General features: G+C 37.8%; 1 protein-coding gene across 1 annotated transcript; it reads left to right on the top strand.

Moving 5' to 3' along the window:
• Positions 1-1,083: 1,083 nt before the first annotated feature.
• Positions 1,084-13,747, top strand: PSAT1 (phosphoserine aminotransferase 1; the record flags this gene model as incomplete). The annotated part of the gene is made up of 8 exons (XM_008946609.1): positions 1,084-1,144; positions 2,275-2,344; positions 3,451-3,656; positions 5,284-5,456; positions 6,528-6,697; positions 10,114-10,242; positions 12,596-12,733; positions 13,352-13,747. Coding segments are annotated over 8 exons (1,053 nt in total), but the record flags the coding sequence as incomplete, so codon positions are not given.
• Between the last annotated feature and the right edge of the window lie 1,866 nt (positions 13,748-15,613).

The raw sequence follows: 15,613 nt of genomic DNA, 5'->3' as shown, positions 1-15,613 counted from the left end.
GTTTTAACAAGCACTTTCTAATAGTCTGTGCATTCCCTTAGATTTTTTTCCCCCTTCCTCTGGCATGGCTAAGTCTGCATGTGAAAGACCATGGTTAAAACTTCACAATCTACCATCAAAAGCAAAACAGTTGTTTCTGCATGACCTCTTGGTGACTGGCTGTTATGGTTGACAGGCCATGCAGATGCCATGTCAGCAAGGGAGGTTTCTTGTTGCAACTGTCCAGAGCATGTGGTATCTTGGCAGATCCTGAGGCACATGCAAACAGCATTTATTTGACAGCTTTTTACTGAGGCTCCCTATCCTCCTGCTTCCTTTAGAAGAAACTATGAATGTTATGGCTGTTACACAAAAATTTACTGAAATTGGAGGCTGCGGATCCAGTGGTTAGAATCTAAATCCCCTTTGCTGATATTTGAGAGCTGTGGGAGAAGAAAGAAAATGGAAGGCTGAAGCAGCAGAGTAGTTGGCTAGGGCTTCGAGGAATGACCTACATTTATTTTTTGGTCGTGTTACAGTTTTGCTTCTTTCTTAACTTTCATTAACATAGATAAGACTTGTCTTCAAAAAGTTCAGGACTTCATTCTGTGAATCCAGGCCTTGTCCTATTGGGTTAGTTTGAGGTGTCCAGTTCCTCACGCTGACTTTTTTCTTTGTGATTTCTTCAGTACCTTGGTTGTCCTATTTGCACTTGTCCAGTGAAACAACACAGGGTAGAGGGGCAAAGGTGGATATTTAGGGTGCTTGATTAGAAGGAGTACATGTGCAAACATGAAGTGTTCTGCAGGAGGTTGAGAGTTCCATTCAACTCCTAGAAATCATTCTGAAATCTGGAAATGTAACTGCTGAAGTAGTAATTTAAAGCATGGTCTCCACAACAAGCATATGGTTTAACTATGCTATTTTATGAAAAGCCTTCTGCTACTAGGTATAGCAAAATTATATTAGTAACTATACTTCTGCTAATCTCACTTGACAAGCGCCAGGTTGTCACCGTATGGAGCAGCTGGGATATGCTTGATACATCAGTGACTCCAGATAGTGGAAAATTCCCTTTATTTGTGGATTTTTCTCTTTTCTTAGGTATTATTAGAAGCACAGAAAGAATTGGTGGACTACAAAGGACTTGGTATAAGTGTTCTTGGTAAGACTTCAAAGATTCTGCATTTATCAAAATGTAGATGTTTAACCAAATTCTTTAAGAGGAGGTTTTGATGTCATTTCAGCTCCTTTTCTAATACCTTACTCTGGTAACATGTATGCATAGACGATACTTCTTTCATACTGCTTTTCTGCCATTTATCAGGAAACCATAAAATGAGATGTAACCACATGTTTAGTGATCCAAGATAAAGGACTAGAGACAAAAAAGATAACTAATCATATGTAAACATTAGTACTTTTGGATCTTTAGGCATGTGCGTATATATATATATATAGGCAAAATACTATATAAGTATTCATGTTATACACAGATATACATGTACTAGATGTGTGTACATGTATAGATACTGTGTATGATGTCAGGTGTATGGTGTGACAAAAATGCTTTGGATGTTTTTGATGTATAGCATCCTTCCCTTTAGGAAGGCAGTACTGTTCTGCCAGAAGGTGGAGATGTCTCCTGTGCTCTAAGCGTAGCTGACTGGCTCGTCAGCCACAGTTTGTTTTTCACAAAAATTTTATGCAACAAGGTGATTGGCATTTTATTAGTCCTGTGAAACTGCTTGTTTGCTAAAAGTAGAATGTGCAGGATGTCTTTGCAGGATTTCGATTCATGTTTCAATTGCAAAGTCTTAAAAAGCCAGGAAAGCATATGGATGTAATAAAAGGAATTAGTATTGAGTGTCCTTAACATTTAATTAGGATTATTGCATGAAGAAGCCTTGTTAAAAATAAAAGAACAAAACGAACCCCTCTACTTTACTCTTGCTACAGCATTAGTAACTGAGAAGGTTCTTAGACTGAGGAAAACTTACACCTTTCTAGGGTGTATTTTTTTTCATGGAAATGTAGTAGTTTGTGGGGGTAGTAGGGTCATGTGGATGACAAATCTGAATGGGCTGGCTTTCCCTTAATGTGGACAAGACTGGAGGTATAGTCTTGTGTGGGTATTTAGGAAGTCTTAGCCAAAAAAAATAGGACTGGAAAATGGGAGCCGTCAGACATTTTGACTCTGTAGCGTGAAGGGTTTGAAGCTTAACACGATTTGTAAATTGCTGTCATGTGTTACCGATTTGTTTTGTGTTAATTCTTCTTTCCTTTCCACCAAAGAAATGAGCCATCGGACCTCAGATTTCTCAAAAATTTTAAATACAGCTGAAAATCTTTTGCGTGAATTGCTGTAAGTGAATTACTTCCTGCTTATTTTTGTGTTATGCTTGTGCTGTTTGCTCCAATAATGACTAACTTGAAGACCTTTCCTTGAAAGCACCTTTGTGTGTTTAGTTTTCATATATACTTTGTCTGATAAACTAATAATTTTGGAGGGAACATTGGTCTTCTGTTTGCCTGGTGCTGATTTATTTCAGTATGACAAAGGACTTTTGTTAAGATGCTTTTGTGTGTCTACTACGCAATGAGTAGTCGACTTCCTTCTGAAATTATAATTTTTGACATCTTCACAGAATTCATGAAGGGCATAAACTTTCTTCATTAAATAAGTGGAAACAATAGAAATTAATTTTCTAGTGGCATAGAGATGATCTGTGGATTACTTCTCAGTCTGATTTTACTAATGTAAGCTCTATGGATGTGTTTTAGAAACACTGATTTTTTTAAAACCCTTTTCTTATTTGTAGTGTGACACACTTCTAAAAGTTCAAAACAAATATATTTTGTATTAAAATTAATGTTGTCATAGCAGTTAATAATGTTAGTCATTTTATGTAACAGCTTGACTCTCAGTCACAGCCAGAATTATTGACAAAGAGTTTTTAATTAATAATTTGATCAAATAATTTTTGTGACTGTATGCACAACTCCTTATGGCAGTTGATCTGCTTGTACAATTTATTGTACAGTTGCACTTTCAGACTGAAGTGTCTCAAAGCTGAATTCTACTGTGAGGACTTTGATATGAAGTTCCTAGCCTGATCAAAATGCCATGAAGCTAGTAATAGACAAAATGACAAATAAGCTTTAATTCTATTGGAATGTTTTTCAAGTTTGTGAGTACTGTGATAGTAGAGCTACTCAGTAGATGCTGTCAAAGGGCGGGGGGAGTTTTTAAGGGGGGAGCTTGTCTTCAGCAGATAAAATGTATAGCATTACTCTTAAATTGTTGCTTTAGACCAGTGCTGAGGTAAGTTAACTGGGTTTGGTCTAACCACTTGTCAGTCTTCTAAAATCACAGTGTTAGTCTTCAGTTGCTGTTAAATTCATAGTACCAAGTAGCATGCACCCTGTGTCTTCTGGGAATAATTAGAATTGTTATTTCTTACATTGCAGAAATATACCAGAAAACTACAAAGTTATTTTCCTCCAAGGAGGTGGATCTGGTCAGTTCAGCGCAGTCCCACTTAACCTGATTGGTTTAAAGGAGGGAAGACATGCAGATTACGTGGTCACTGGTGCTTGGTCAGCAAAAGCAGCTAAAGAAGCAGAGAAGTATGCCAAAGTGAATATCGTTCATCCAAAACTAGGAAGTTATACGAGTAAGTTGATGATTACATCCATCCATGTCAATGCTTAGCTTTTTGAATCGCTCTAAAAATTGGTCCAACTCAGCCATCGGCTTAGTAAACATTAACCAGCTAGAGTTGCCTGCCCACCACTCAGAAGATTGCCTGCCACCTCTTTGTTTTCATTGCTGGGAGATTTGTTACGTGGCTTAGCCCTCTCCTTCAGAAAAGAATTATGAAATTAGTCTGAGCAGATACCAGAAAATAAGTAGCAAGAAGTGAATGTATGTTGGTAGGGAAATGGTCAGGGCTGTCTGATTTAAATTTTTTGTTGTTGTTGTTTAACTGAGCTCTTAAGCTATCTGCAGGGATATTGTGAGGTATTTCGGTTTCAGGTAGATTAAATGATTCTTCTGAAATTTGGAAGCATGTCTGGGATCTTAACCTGGTTGGCCCAGGAGATGCAAGATCTGCGTTCTGGTAACTACTTTAAAGGGTTCCCAAGTACTTACCTTCCCCACCCATGGGGTGGCTAAGGGAACAGAAAAGTCATTTTCAACTCTTCCTCTTGAAACTTGTTACTGGATGTAAAAGTCTGAATGACCACCATGTAGAAGGAAGAAAAAAGGTTAACTCTAATTGAAGCATTAGGAATATTTATAAAAGAGTCTGTTTCAAGAACATTTTCTGTGTATAATTTGTCACTGGATATACTTAATTCTTGGAGTGGGATTCAGAACCAGAACACCAGAGTTCTGGTTTCTACTCCTGCTAGTCATGCTCACTTTTTCTTCCCTCTGGTCCAAATTAAAGCATTGGAATTGGGAAGAGTGGCAACAGGAAAGACAAAGAATATTTCTGTGTGAGTTAGTGTATTAACTGGTTATTAGGGCATTAACTTGAAAGGTAGGTTTATATCCTCTGAGGCACAACAAGGAACTGAACCTAAAGATCCCCAGTCTCAGGGGAAGGTGTTCACCATTTGACAGCTGCGGATAAGGGTAGAGCCAGTAACTAATGGTAGTGGCTATAGCAGCAGTTCTCTCTCATGTTTTGGAGGAGAGGACAAAGGGAGAGCAACCATTTTTTCTATGCAAAACCTGTTCTGTGCTGTCAGGGCATGCCTGTATATTGCATGTTGACAGAGGAAATCCTAGTTTGATACGTTAGTTGCAAAGCTTAAGTGGGAGGTAGCTGGATTTTGTTCAGCTTGCGCAAGGCTGAAGTGCTTCTGGGGGTGCATGGAAACACAACTTCAGAGAACGTTGCCAGTGAGAATTTAGATGCTGCAGTGGTTCCAAAGGCAGTGGGAGGATTCTTTGGCTCAGTGCCTGAATTCCTCTGAAATGCTGTTTTGGGACCCTAGGGCAGTAGTTTGTGGTTTGGTATTGCAAACCTCATGAAAATCCCTTGAGGAGTAAGGGCTGAAAACTAGAAGGGTGTTTGTAAGCTTAATGATGTCTCACTACAGAATTTCAGGAATGCACTGGTGTATTGCTATTGCAGATAAATTATATCTTCCTGGTAACAAAGTAATTAATACTTTATATTGCAAAATCATTCTGGATTTGCACTTAAGTCCTCTGTTAAAGTAAAATTGCATGCCAGGAAAATTACTTGTCTCCGGTGACCTTTGCTTTTCTTTTTTGTCCTGTCTCAGACATTCCTGACCCAAGCACTTGGAATCTGAATCCTAATGCATCTTATGTCTATTACTGTGCTAATGAGACAGTTCATGGTGTGGAGTTTGACTTTGTACCTGATGTCAAAGGAGCAGTCTTAGTTTGTGATATGTCTTCAAACTTCTTGTCCAAACCTGTGGATGTCTCCAAGGTACAGTATTAGACACAGTGGCTGCACAAAGCATTTTCAAACTCGAACGCATAGAATTAGGCACTTTGAAATGTCTGAATGGCCAGGACGCTGAGCAGTGAAATAAAGGAAATCCTATCCTGTTAACTTTGTATCTGATGATGGATACAAATGTTGAAATTTGAAATTGGAGTTTTCGATGTCCACCTATTTTTTTTTTTTTTTTTTTTTTTTAGAGTGAAAACATACTGAACTATGTTGAAATTGTTCATGTTAATAGCTGTCCAATATTATTTGTCTACTGTGTGGTCTTCACTGGTTCTGTAGCTAAAGAGATAACTTCTGAATCCTATTTAGTATGTAGATAGTGTATGTGGCTATAGCGAAAAACTCAATCGGAGTTTTTCATCCTGCCTTTTACTTGGAAAATCTGTAGCCCTTTTGAAACTGCTAAAGCTTCCTGTGCCTCACAATTACTATCTATTTCATAGGTAATACTGAGGCAGCACGTAGGTCTTGCTTGCATTTGTGAGGAGTTACCAATGGGAAGTCTTACTGACTAGCAAATTAGTGTGTTGACCTCTCTTACCGTGGGTAGCAAAAAGAAAGAGTAATTGTTACTCCATGCATCTTGGCCTTTCTTGGTCTGCCTCTTTGAACAGGTGGGTTATGTGATGCCTGTTCTGAAGTACCAGATTGGTTGAAAATATTGTGATCTAAGCATGAATTTATTTTTAGTAAATTTGCTTGGAGTAATGTGGAATGGGGACAGGCTGCCTTGAGAATTATTTGTGGCTACCAAATAAACATTTAGCAAATCATTGGGAAATTAGTTGTGGTGATTTTCCTCAGCTGAATGAAGATACATGGGCTTGATAATAGACATACATAGGATAGCAGCTGTAGCTGTAAGTGCACTTTGATATCAGAACTCCTTCCAACTCTCTTTGACCTACAGCACGCTCATTTTCAACACACTTTCCAAGCTGTTCAGCCAGGTTGTGTGCCTGTTGTATAATGATACTGGTGTATTAGTTACAAGATCTACTAGTGAATTCATGTAGCAAGTCCTTCTTTTCTTCTTCCTTTTAGTTTGGTGTGATTTTTGCTGGTGCTCAGAAGAATATTGGCTGTGCTGGAGTTACTGTTGTAATAGTACGTGAGGACTTGCTGGGATTTGCACTGAAAGAATGCCCTGTAGTACTGGATTACAAAACACAAGTAACGAATGGCTCTTTGTATAACACTCCACCATGTTACAGGTAACCTACCCTGGTATTTAATCTCGCTTATTCAGAAAGTGACAGCACTGCCATCTGCTGCTCTTATCGAGAAAAGTTTCTGAAGTTGAATATTTAACTTCAAGTCATTGATACCTTGCAGTGTGTCACACAGTGTTTCTCCTGTGAGAACATGGGAGGTGTCCAGCTACATCACTGTAGTAGGCTTTGAAATTTCCTACTGGGACTCAGCCATAAAGGACACAGTATTTTTAGAAGTGAATATTCTGTGTCATAATGCCATTGTAGAAGTTTCAGGATGTAATTCAGAATAAGATGGACACAATGCTGGTCAATTCAGTGGCGATGCTGCTATCATTGCGAGTAGGTAATCTGGCACTTGGCCTTGCTTCTTGAATACTCAGTACAGATTTGATTTAATTGGGTCCTGAGGCTGTTCTCAACATCTGAACTTCCAGATCCCCATCGATTTTTCTTTGCTGGAAATAGTAGATATTATTGTTATTAAACATTTTAATAATATAAAATATTACAAGACTATGTATTCTTGTATTTTTAAAATATTTTGTGTTCTAGCTACATAGTTCGTTACTGTTGGTTTTGACATGAAACTGTAAAATTTTTTTTTTAAAACGCATTTTAGTAATTTGCTTTATTCTCTACTATACCTTTCCATATTTCTTTGACTACTGCCTCGGTGTTTGACTTGGCATCCACAAATAAAACTGGTCTACCTTCATAATCATTGCTAGCATTCAAGATCATAAAATTGCAATGTATCTGGTGATTTTGTGTATGCAAGAAGTAGAACAGGCTACAGCTTACTCTTTTCAAACTGCTACCTCCTAGATTCTGATGTCTAGTGATACCTTGCTTTGCTACTGGAATATTTAAGTGTTGAGCCAGTAGCATCTACCCATTCTTAATCTACAGCATTTTTATACCAATGTCCACTAAAATTATTATCTTAAAGAAAATCTTCAAACTAGGTATCCTTTTTACCCAGTTTTCTTTTTCTAAATTACTTGGAAAATGATGATTTCTACTTTTAAAGTTAAGATTTCATTTTGATCTGGATAATTTGATAATGTAATCTTATGTTGATGTTTAATTTATTCTTTCACAGCTTTTTTTTGTACATGCCAGAATTTGCAAAGTTATGTTGCCTAACGATGTCCAATAGATACTAAATTCATTGTATAGGCATAAATCACAGTAATTCATATGTATAAAGCCTACCTTAATACCATCGCTTACTTAAATTCAGTAGCATTTTGAGTGGTGCTAATTGTATCTCTGAATCTCCTGATTCTTACTAACAGTAAACCTTTAGAGCGTATATTTATTCCAGATTTTACAACGCACAGCTAGTTTCCCCAAGGAGCATCCATACTGTAGAGTACATAGTGCTGTTACAATGTGCTCCTGCTGTCAGCCTGTCTGCCCTGTTGGCTGGGTACACCCAGTATCCTTAGGCCTACTTTTAAGACATGAAATTAACCTTACAGTGTTTCCAGATTTTTGTCTTCTTTCTGAGTGTAACTTTGTAACCCAGGCAAGTAGGTGTGCCTTTTTTTTTTTTTCAGTGATTGATAAAGCTTCTGTTTCATGTTGGGTAATTTTCCTGACTGCCAAGTCACACATACTGTTTCGAACACTGTGTACTTCCACATGCCAGGATTTAAATGCAACCATTCATGTTTTCCAAGTGCAAGACTATTTCCATTTGAAAACCCAAGGTTCTATTTAATCTCAGCACTTGAGCACAGTGTTGCTTCTCTAGTTTGAAACGCAAAACAAGTGAAATGTTGGCAAGGGTGCACATCTGTTTGGCTTGGCTCTAAGTGCCTGTTCCATTTTTTTTTTTTTTTGTAAGGAACTGGCAAAGTTTCTTAGTTCTGTTTTTCTCTTATTCTTTTCCTTGCACACTCTAATGGTTTGCTGGCAAGCAGGCAGGAAATATGAACTGAATTTGCAAAAGCTGCTTCAGCAGAATGTTAAATTAAATTAAGGTAATGCTAATGGCTTTAACCTCTTGATGCTACAGAGCTTGACTCTCTGACCCTAATGTGCTTTGCTAAAATTAACAATGAATTTGCTATAAAAATCTAATTTCCAAGCTCCAGAATGCATTTTTGCATTTTTAAATGGCTCCAGAAATATGATTTTGACTGACATGAAGAGGGATAAAAGATTTAGCTGGATGGGTTTTGTGGATGACTCTAAGGATGCCTTCTTTAAACACAGCTTGTCTCACTCAAGGACGTGAAGGCAAGAGGTGAATGTGGGCTTGTATATTTGGCAAGGGCATAGGCTGTACTTCACCTAAATCCTTTGCAGTGGGGTTGTTGACAGTGTGCTGTCACAAATGTGACAAGATAGTGCTCTCACAGCTTTGTATAAAACACAGCGTGTAACCTGAGTTATTCTGCAGTCTTTCTGCAGTGTTCAAAGATGTGATACTGGCAGCCGCTGTGAAATTAGAAGTAACAAAGTTTAAAACAGCCTCCTGCTAGATTTGTGTTAGGGAAATTTGTAGGGTAACGTTCTCTGAGCACTCCCGTAGAATCCGTAATGAAGCGATTAATAAAAGCAAACTTGCTGGAAATAGGCCATAAAAACTCGTGAGCTGTTTTTTATGTAAAGTGTTAGAGTCGTGGGAAATGCCTGAACTTGAACAAGCTGATTTTGTAGCAAAAGAACAAAGGCAAAAGCCTTCAGGCGATTTTTTATGTTGCACGTAGTAACCAGCTTTGAAATACTTGATGGTAAGGCACATCATGCCTGTAGGCTTCCAGGTCTCTACTTAGAACTTGAATGGTAATGAGTGATTAAGTGTGATACAACATTACTTGTTTTACCAAAATTTACTGTTCATGTGGGCAAAAAGTTTTTTAAAAAGACAGAAATGTTTTTTATCATTATGTATTTTTTATTTTTAACACGTGAAAATGTGTTTAGATTTCTGGCATTCTTAATGTACATACATTTGAAATTCAATGCTGCATCTCTGCTAGAACAGGGTAGATGCTACTAACTTTTGTGCTAACTCGGTCTCTTTCTAGGACTTGACAGGCAGCTGTGTGGTCAATGAACTGGGAGCCCATGCAGCATGTCTGAGGATGTCCTTGGGAGCCCTGCAGGGCTGCAGGAAATGTATAGGACTTGCCCTTCTGTGATAAAAAAAGATTAATTTTGGTCCAACAAACTTGTGTAGCATTTGAATTTCATGGTACTTCATCTGTGTCTGAAATCCACTGCCTGCTTAGCATTGTCTTAATTTGTGAAATAGTCCAGATTCTGAGTTGCTAATCTTAAGCAACCTAAAACTAAACATAACATTTTGTTGAGGATACATTTTGAGAACTATTAAACAGGTCTGTTTTTTTCTGTCTTTTTAAAATAATATGACTGAAAAATGTTCTTTCCTCTTGCAGTATTTATATCATGGGATTGGTACTGGAATGGATAAAGAATAATGGTGGAGCTGCAGCCATGGATAAACTTAGTTTAATCAAATCACGAATGATTTATGATATTATAGACAAATCTAATGGATTCTATGTGTAAGTTGCTATGCTTTTCCCATTGGTTTCAATATTTGTTGCAGAGCCAAACATTTGTAACTTTTAAGAGTCTGATTGTGGCATATTTGTAAAGTTACCTCTTTAATATATAGACATTTTGAGGAGTCCTACAGGAATTATTCCTGTAAACCATTCATTTGATAACTACCCAAGGATGAGTCTCATTCCAGTAAGAAGCTATTTCAAGTTATCCTGTATAAATCAGTTGTGAAGCATATTACTAAAGCATGTTCTAAATGTAATAAAATGGAGTAGCCTAGGAGAAGAGTATACAAAACCCAGATAAATAGGTTTTGGTTTGTGTGTGGACTGAATCTCTTGGGGAAACACAGGACAAAACAGAGAAAGTGTTTTGTAAGAAATTGTAAGGACCACTTTTGCATCTTCTTCCTGTGGTCTCTTTCAGTACTCCAAGACTTTGCTTTTTTTCTGTGAAGGAGAGCATTTTTATTAGCTAATTGTGCTAAGTTCTGAGACACTTTCTGAAATGAGAAGATCAGACCTAGATGTTGTCAAAATGTCATAAGTTTTCTTTACGTACAGCTTATTTTCTTCGGTTGCTTTTGACAGTTTTTCAAAGCAGTTTTAACCCTCTGATCTTTGCATATTGATGCAAGGTATTTTTGAGCTTAACAGTTTTGGGACCTAATTAACTTTCAAGTCAGAGTTAGGATAGGGCAAATTTGGATTTTAAATTAAAGCTGTCTGCAGCCTTAATTGCCAGGGATATAGTTTCATCATGATATTTAATATGCTCTGCTTATCCATTTAGTTAATGAGAACAGCTTTGCCTTTAGCATTGTCATGATCAGGATTGTGTTCCTACTCTACTAAAATCCTGAGGGGTTTCGTAAACCTCAGTGAGCAAATGAGGCCTTGAAAACACATTTTTTGGCAAATAGAAATCTGTTTCAATCTGTAGGGCTGTGAGTGGGAAATGCAGTGCAGATGTAAGTAGTCAGTTGGGAAGGCAAAGCAAGCTTCACTGAGTGGTGTGCTTCGTACTAAGCAATGTTGTTAAGGCAGCAGGTTATTTATTGTATCTATGACTAAAAGGAAGACTTACCTGAAGCTGCCTTCCCATCTGTAACGTGCCACCTAATATGCAGCATGCTTCACTGGGTGAGCGGTGTGACAAGCCACCTAGCAAGTCTGTGTACTGAGTTACATCACATTATCTAGTAGCAACTGGATCTTCCAAATACTTTAGCATAGCTGCAGTTATTCAAATACAGGAATGCTTACAAGCATAGGCCTTTCAGAAGAGTGTTTTCCTGCTTGCATCTGAGGCAGAAAACTTCATAGGCAGATGTTACGATTGATCTTTCTTCTCTTCATAATGGAGACATCTGTAAAAAGGAGCAAAAGAGGAACTAAAAAAGAATGACACGCATTCTTTGCAAATAGAATAATAATATGCATGAAATTTACATGCGGTTTATGACAAAACTTATTTCTAATGAATCCCCGGAAGAATCTACATCACAGCCTTACGAAAGAACAAATCTGGGGGCTTCATATCTTCCTTTGTAACTAGAAGTACTAAAGAAAAATATTTAAGTTTACCCCCCCCCTTTTCTTACTTTCACAAAATCATTGAAGGGAATGCTTTAAATGTATCTTGAATTTTCTACTTTATAGATTAAGATTATAGATTATGATTTATAGGATTGTTAAGAGATTAAAGAGCTGTGATGTACCTGACAAGTTGTGGCCATGTATGCAATACCAGATTTGTTCTAGAGATATCTCTTGTCTATTTGAGATGTTCATGGTTCTTTGTAATACTAATGTAGAAGGTAGATTGAGACCACTAATAGAGGTGTCTAATATCCATGGAAGTTACCTTATACTATGTCCTTATACTTCCTTTAGCTCTGTTTAGCAGGATCTAGCTCAATTCTGGTAGCCCTTGTGACTAGCTGAGTAAAAGTAAGTATGTCAGTCTTTGAAAATAAAGAAATTGCTTGAGGCATAGTCAAAGTTTACTGTAACTAACCTTGCTTACCCTAGGGAATGTAACTGAGACACTGTGTAGTGTTTTTTATTATGTTTTAAAAATTAGTTCTGTTTACAGGCCTCCTAGCCATTTCTCTGGGGCAATTTTGAGTATGTCAGGAAGGGTTAATAAGCCCTCTGCTTAGTATTTCTGTTGGACATAATTAAAAATAAAAGGTTGCTTTCTTTCACAGAAAATAATAATCTTTTGAATTACGGTGGGCTGACTTTGGTGCTTCCTGGATGCAATCATTTGCTTTCTGAAACTGTATATAGTTGAAAATGTAAATTTAGCACCAAATGGGTTAATAATTACATTCTGCAACTCTTCTAGATGTCCGGTGGAGAAGAAGAACCGAAGCAGAATGAATGTCCCTTTCCGTATTGGCAGTATCAAGGGTGATGAAGCTCTGGAAAAGAAATTTCTTGAGAAAGCTGTGGAACTTAACATGCTGTCTCTGAAGGGGCATCGGTGAGTATCAGCCAGATTAATCCCTTTCCTGTGCAGAATAAACTGCTTCTACAGCGCTATGGCAGCAGGCATTGTGCGTTGATTTACCAGCCTTTCTCACTCACGAACTGTTCCTTCTACTGGTTTGGCATCGCTTGGGAATAGCAGTTCAGGGACTGTAATCAGAGGCTGTTGGTGGCTCAGCTACTGCTTAGGTGTGGTGGGGCTTGGAGCTTTCTCCTTAATTCTCCTTTCATCTCCGATTTGATAAGTCTGGCTCTGTGCAAATGCCAAGGAAGGTGGCTCTTGAGGTCAGGGTCTGTCAGTGTATAAAGCCATTATATGGCTTGTCTACCTGGCTGCAAGGGTTCTTTCCCACGTTCAGTGCTGTTTGTGGGATTAAAAAGGGTAGCTTCTTTATGTCACAGGGCTACAGATTTGGAGCTGCCAATAACCAGTAAATTTTCTCTCGATTGCAAGCTTGCCTCAAAGAATTAAATGTTGTTTCTGGTTCGCGTATTCGAATCTTATCCCTTTGGAGTAGGGGTAGGTTTAAATGCCTGTGAATGTTATTGATGTCTTTTTTTAGACTATACAAAGCCTTTCTATTTTTTTTTTCCCCTCCTTTTTTCAATTCAGATCTGTGGGAGGAATACGTGCCTCTTTGTATAACGCGGTGACTGTAGAAGATGTTCAGAAGCTTGCAACATTCATGAGAAGCTTCATGCAGATGCATCAGTCATAAATGCCGACGTGTTAAAGTGATGCTGCACATCTGTGAAATAAAAGCTAAGGGGATCAAAAGTTACTGTGATACTACACAGGTGTAGCACACAAGTAATATTTTCTTTTAGTTGTTGTAGCTATTTTAGTTAACCTCATGGGGTTGAGGCCCAGTCAAGCAGGGACTTGGCAGATGTATCTTTTGCTGAAGGTGGGGATCCAGAGACTGGTCAAGATTGGTTCCAAAATGTGCAAAACGGTTTCTTAATGTGTAGTTAAAACATGCGTAGTCTTGTAAGATGCTATGGGTCTGAGTATGTTTCTTGCTCTAGTTACAAATGATCTCTTCAGCAATGCCTTGTTTGTGGGAAATTTCAGGAGGAAAAATTTTTCATAAGCTTTTTGTAATGCTTTACAAATACTCTGTGACCGCACAGCAAAGCTAGAACTAAAATTAATTGTTCTCTAAGGATATCTAATTGCTTTACCAGATATATTCCAACAGTATTCCACCAGCAGTATTTAAGAGTTAGTATCTGTGTTCCTTACTTAAGGACCTTGCCCTCAGACTTGTGCTTACATGCTTGAAGTACTACTGTAACTGTTCCATGTAGCCATACCCATTGTGGTTAAAGTCTGTAGGACTAGGCCTGTTTTCGTATTATCATTTATTGGTTGAAAGCTAAGGTGCATGAGTCTGTAATTAAATCAATTTATAAAATGCTGTTTATTTCTCTATGCATTTTATATATTAAACTTCTAGCTTATTAATTTTACATTCTCATTTTGGAGTGTGCGTATTTGATCCCGACAAAAACTTGGTTTTAGTTTGTTAACCTTATGCCAAACTGGATTGCTCTATTCTCCTCAATGGATCTCTGTCTTTCTCTGCTTTCTCTGCTTTCGCTTCATAGCCAAAAGTGCAAGCAGGGTTTCTTGTCTGGTGCTTTTTAAATATCTTCTCTAACTGTTCCAGTATCTTCACTGCCTTTTCACTGCTTCTGTTCTATAGCCTTTTGTATGTAGGGCTTTGCCCAGCTGATGTAAATGTGGGTCTTGACTTCTCTGCCTTTTCCCAACACTGTATCACACTTTTGGTCCTGCTTCCACTCTTGATCCTTCTGCCTTATTCCAGATTTTGATACTGTGGGCTGGAGTGGTTATTCAAAGATTTCGGATCTTTTCTTATAGTGCCCTTGAGTTACTTTTCCTTCTCAGCTTGTGAATTTACTGCCAATGACCATATATTGATGCTGCCCTCCTATTTTAACTTAGGTAGAAGCTAACTCCTAGTATCATAGCATTTTAGCATTACTGCACCTGATTTCAGACTGCATACTCTTTGGTACAGAGAGTGGTAAAAATTTATTTTTACCAGCACAGTGGTAACAGTTTAATAGCGACAATGCTTGACTATCCCTTTCTTGGTGGAACCTCACAGCAAGTCAGTGGACTTGTGCTAGGGTTGAGTTACATTCCTGTCTAAAAAGTAATAATCTTCTGACTAGTATTTTGAGATTTTTTCCAATTAGTATAGCTCAAAGTAATGAAACAACCTGGGTGAAGAAAGTAACTAGATCACAGCATGCTGTGATGTACCAGTGTGTCTGAAGCTTTTGTTTTTGTCACTTTGAAGATGATGGTAAGTCATGTATAATGTGTGTTTAAAATTTTAGGTTCCAGTATCATCTTTTACCACAAAAAGCAATTTATGATTTATGTCTTTTTGAAAGTCATCTTTCCGACATCTAGCAAGGAAATGAGTGTTACTATGAAAAGGTTTTGAGAACTAGATGTGCTAGTCATAAAGATCTAATTCAGGTTCCATATTAAGCTTTTTAACTTTCTGTAGTTCTTCCTCTGAATTTTGTGTACTTGTTAACAACAGTAGCTGTGATATGTATCTCTTTCCAAAACCTACTGAACTTTTGCATTTTATGATAGCCTTGCATTCCTCTCAGCAGGCATACTTTTATGTGTGATTACAAGAAAAGTTTGCCCTGCTGTATGCAGCTGATTCATGAACCCAACAAGGAACCTCTGCTGCTTCTGAATTTGGCCTAGCACCTTGTCAGTTAAAGACTTCCTTTTTCACCCAGAAGGGCAAAAATTGCGTAAAAGCAAAATGCAGAGTGAAGAGCACATTTGCAGGCAGTGATTGACTGAATATCATGTGAG

This window comes from Merops nubicus, unplaced genomic scaffold (genome assembly GCF_000691845.1).
Source record: "Merops nubicus isolate BGI_N331 unplaced genomic scaffold, ASM69184v1 scaffold26178, whole genome shotgun sequence".
Classification (NCBI taxonomy): Eukaryota; Metazoa; Chordata; class Aves; order Coraciiformes; family Meropidae; genus Merops; species Merops nubicus.
The sequence above is the reverse complement of the archived record's forward strand: the minus strand, read 5'-3'. Positions and strand labels throughout refer to the sequence as shown.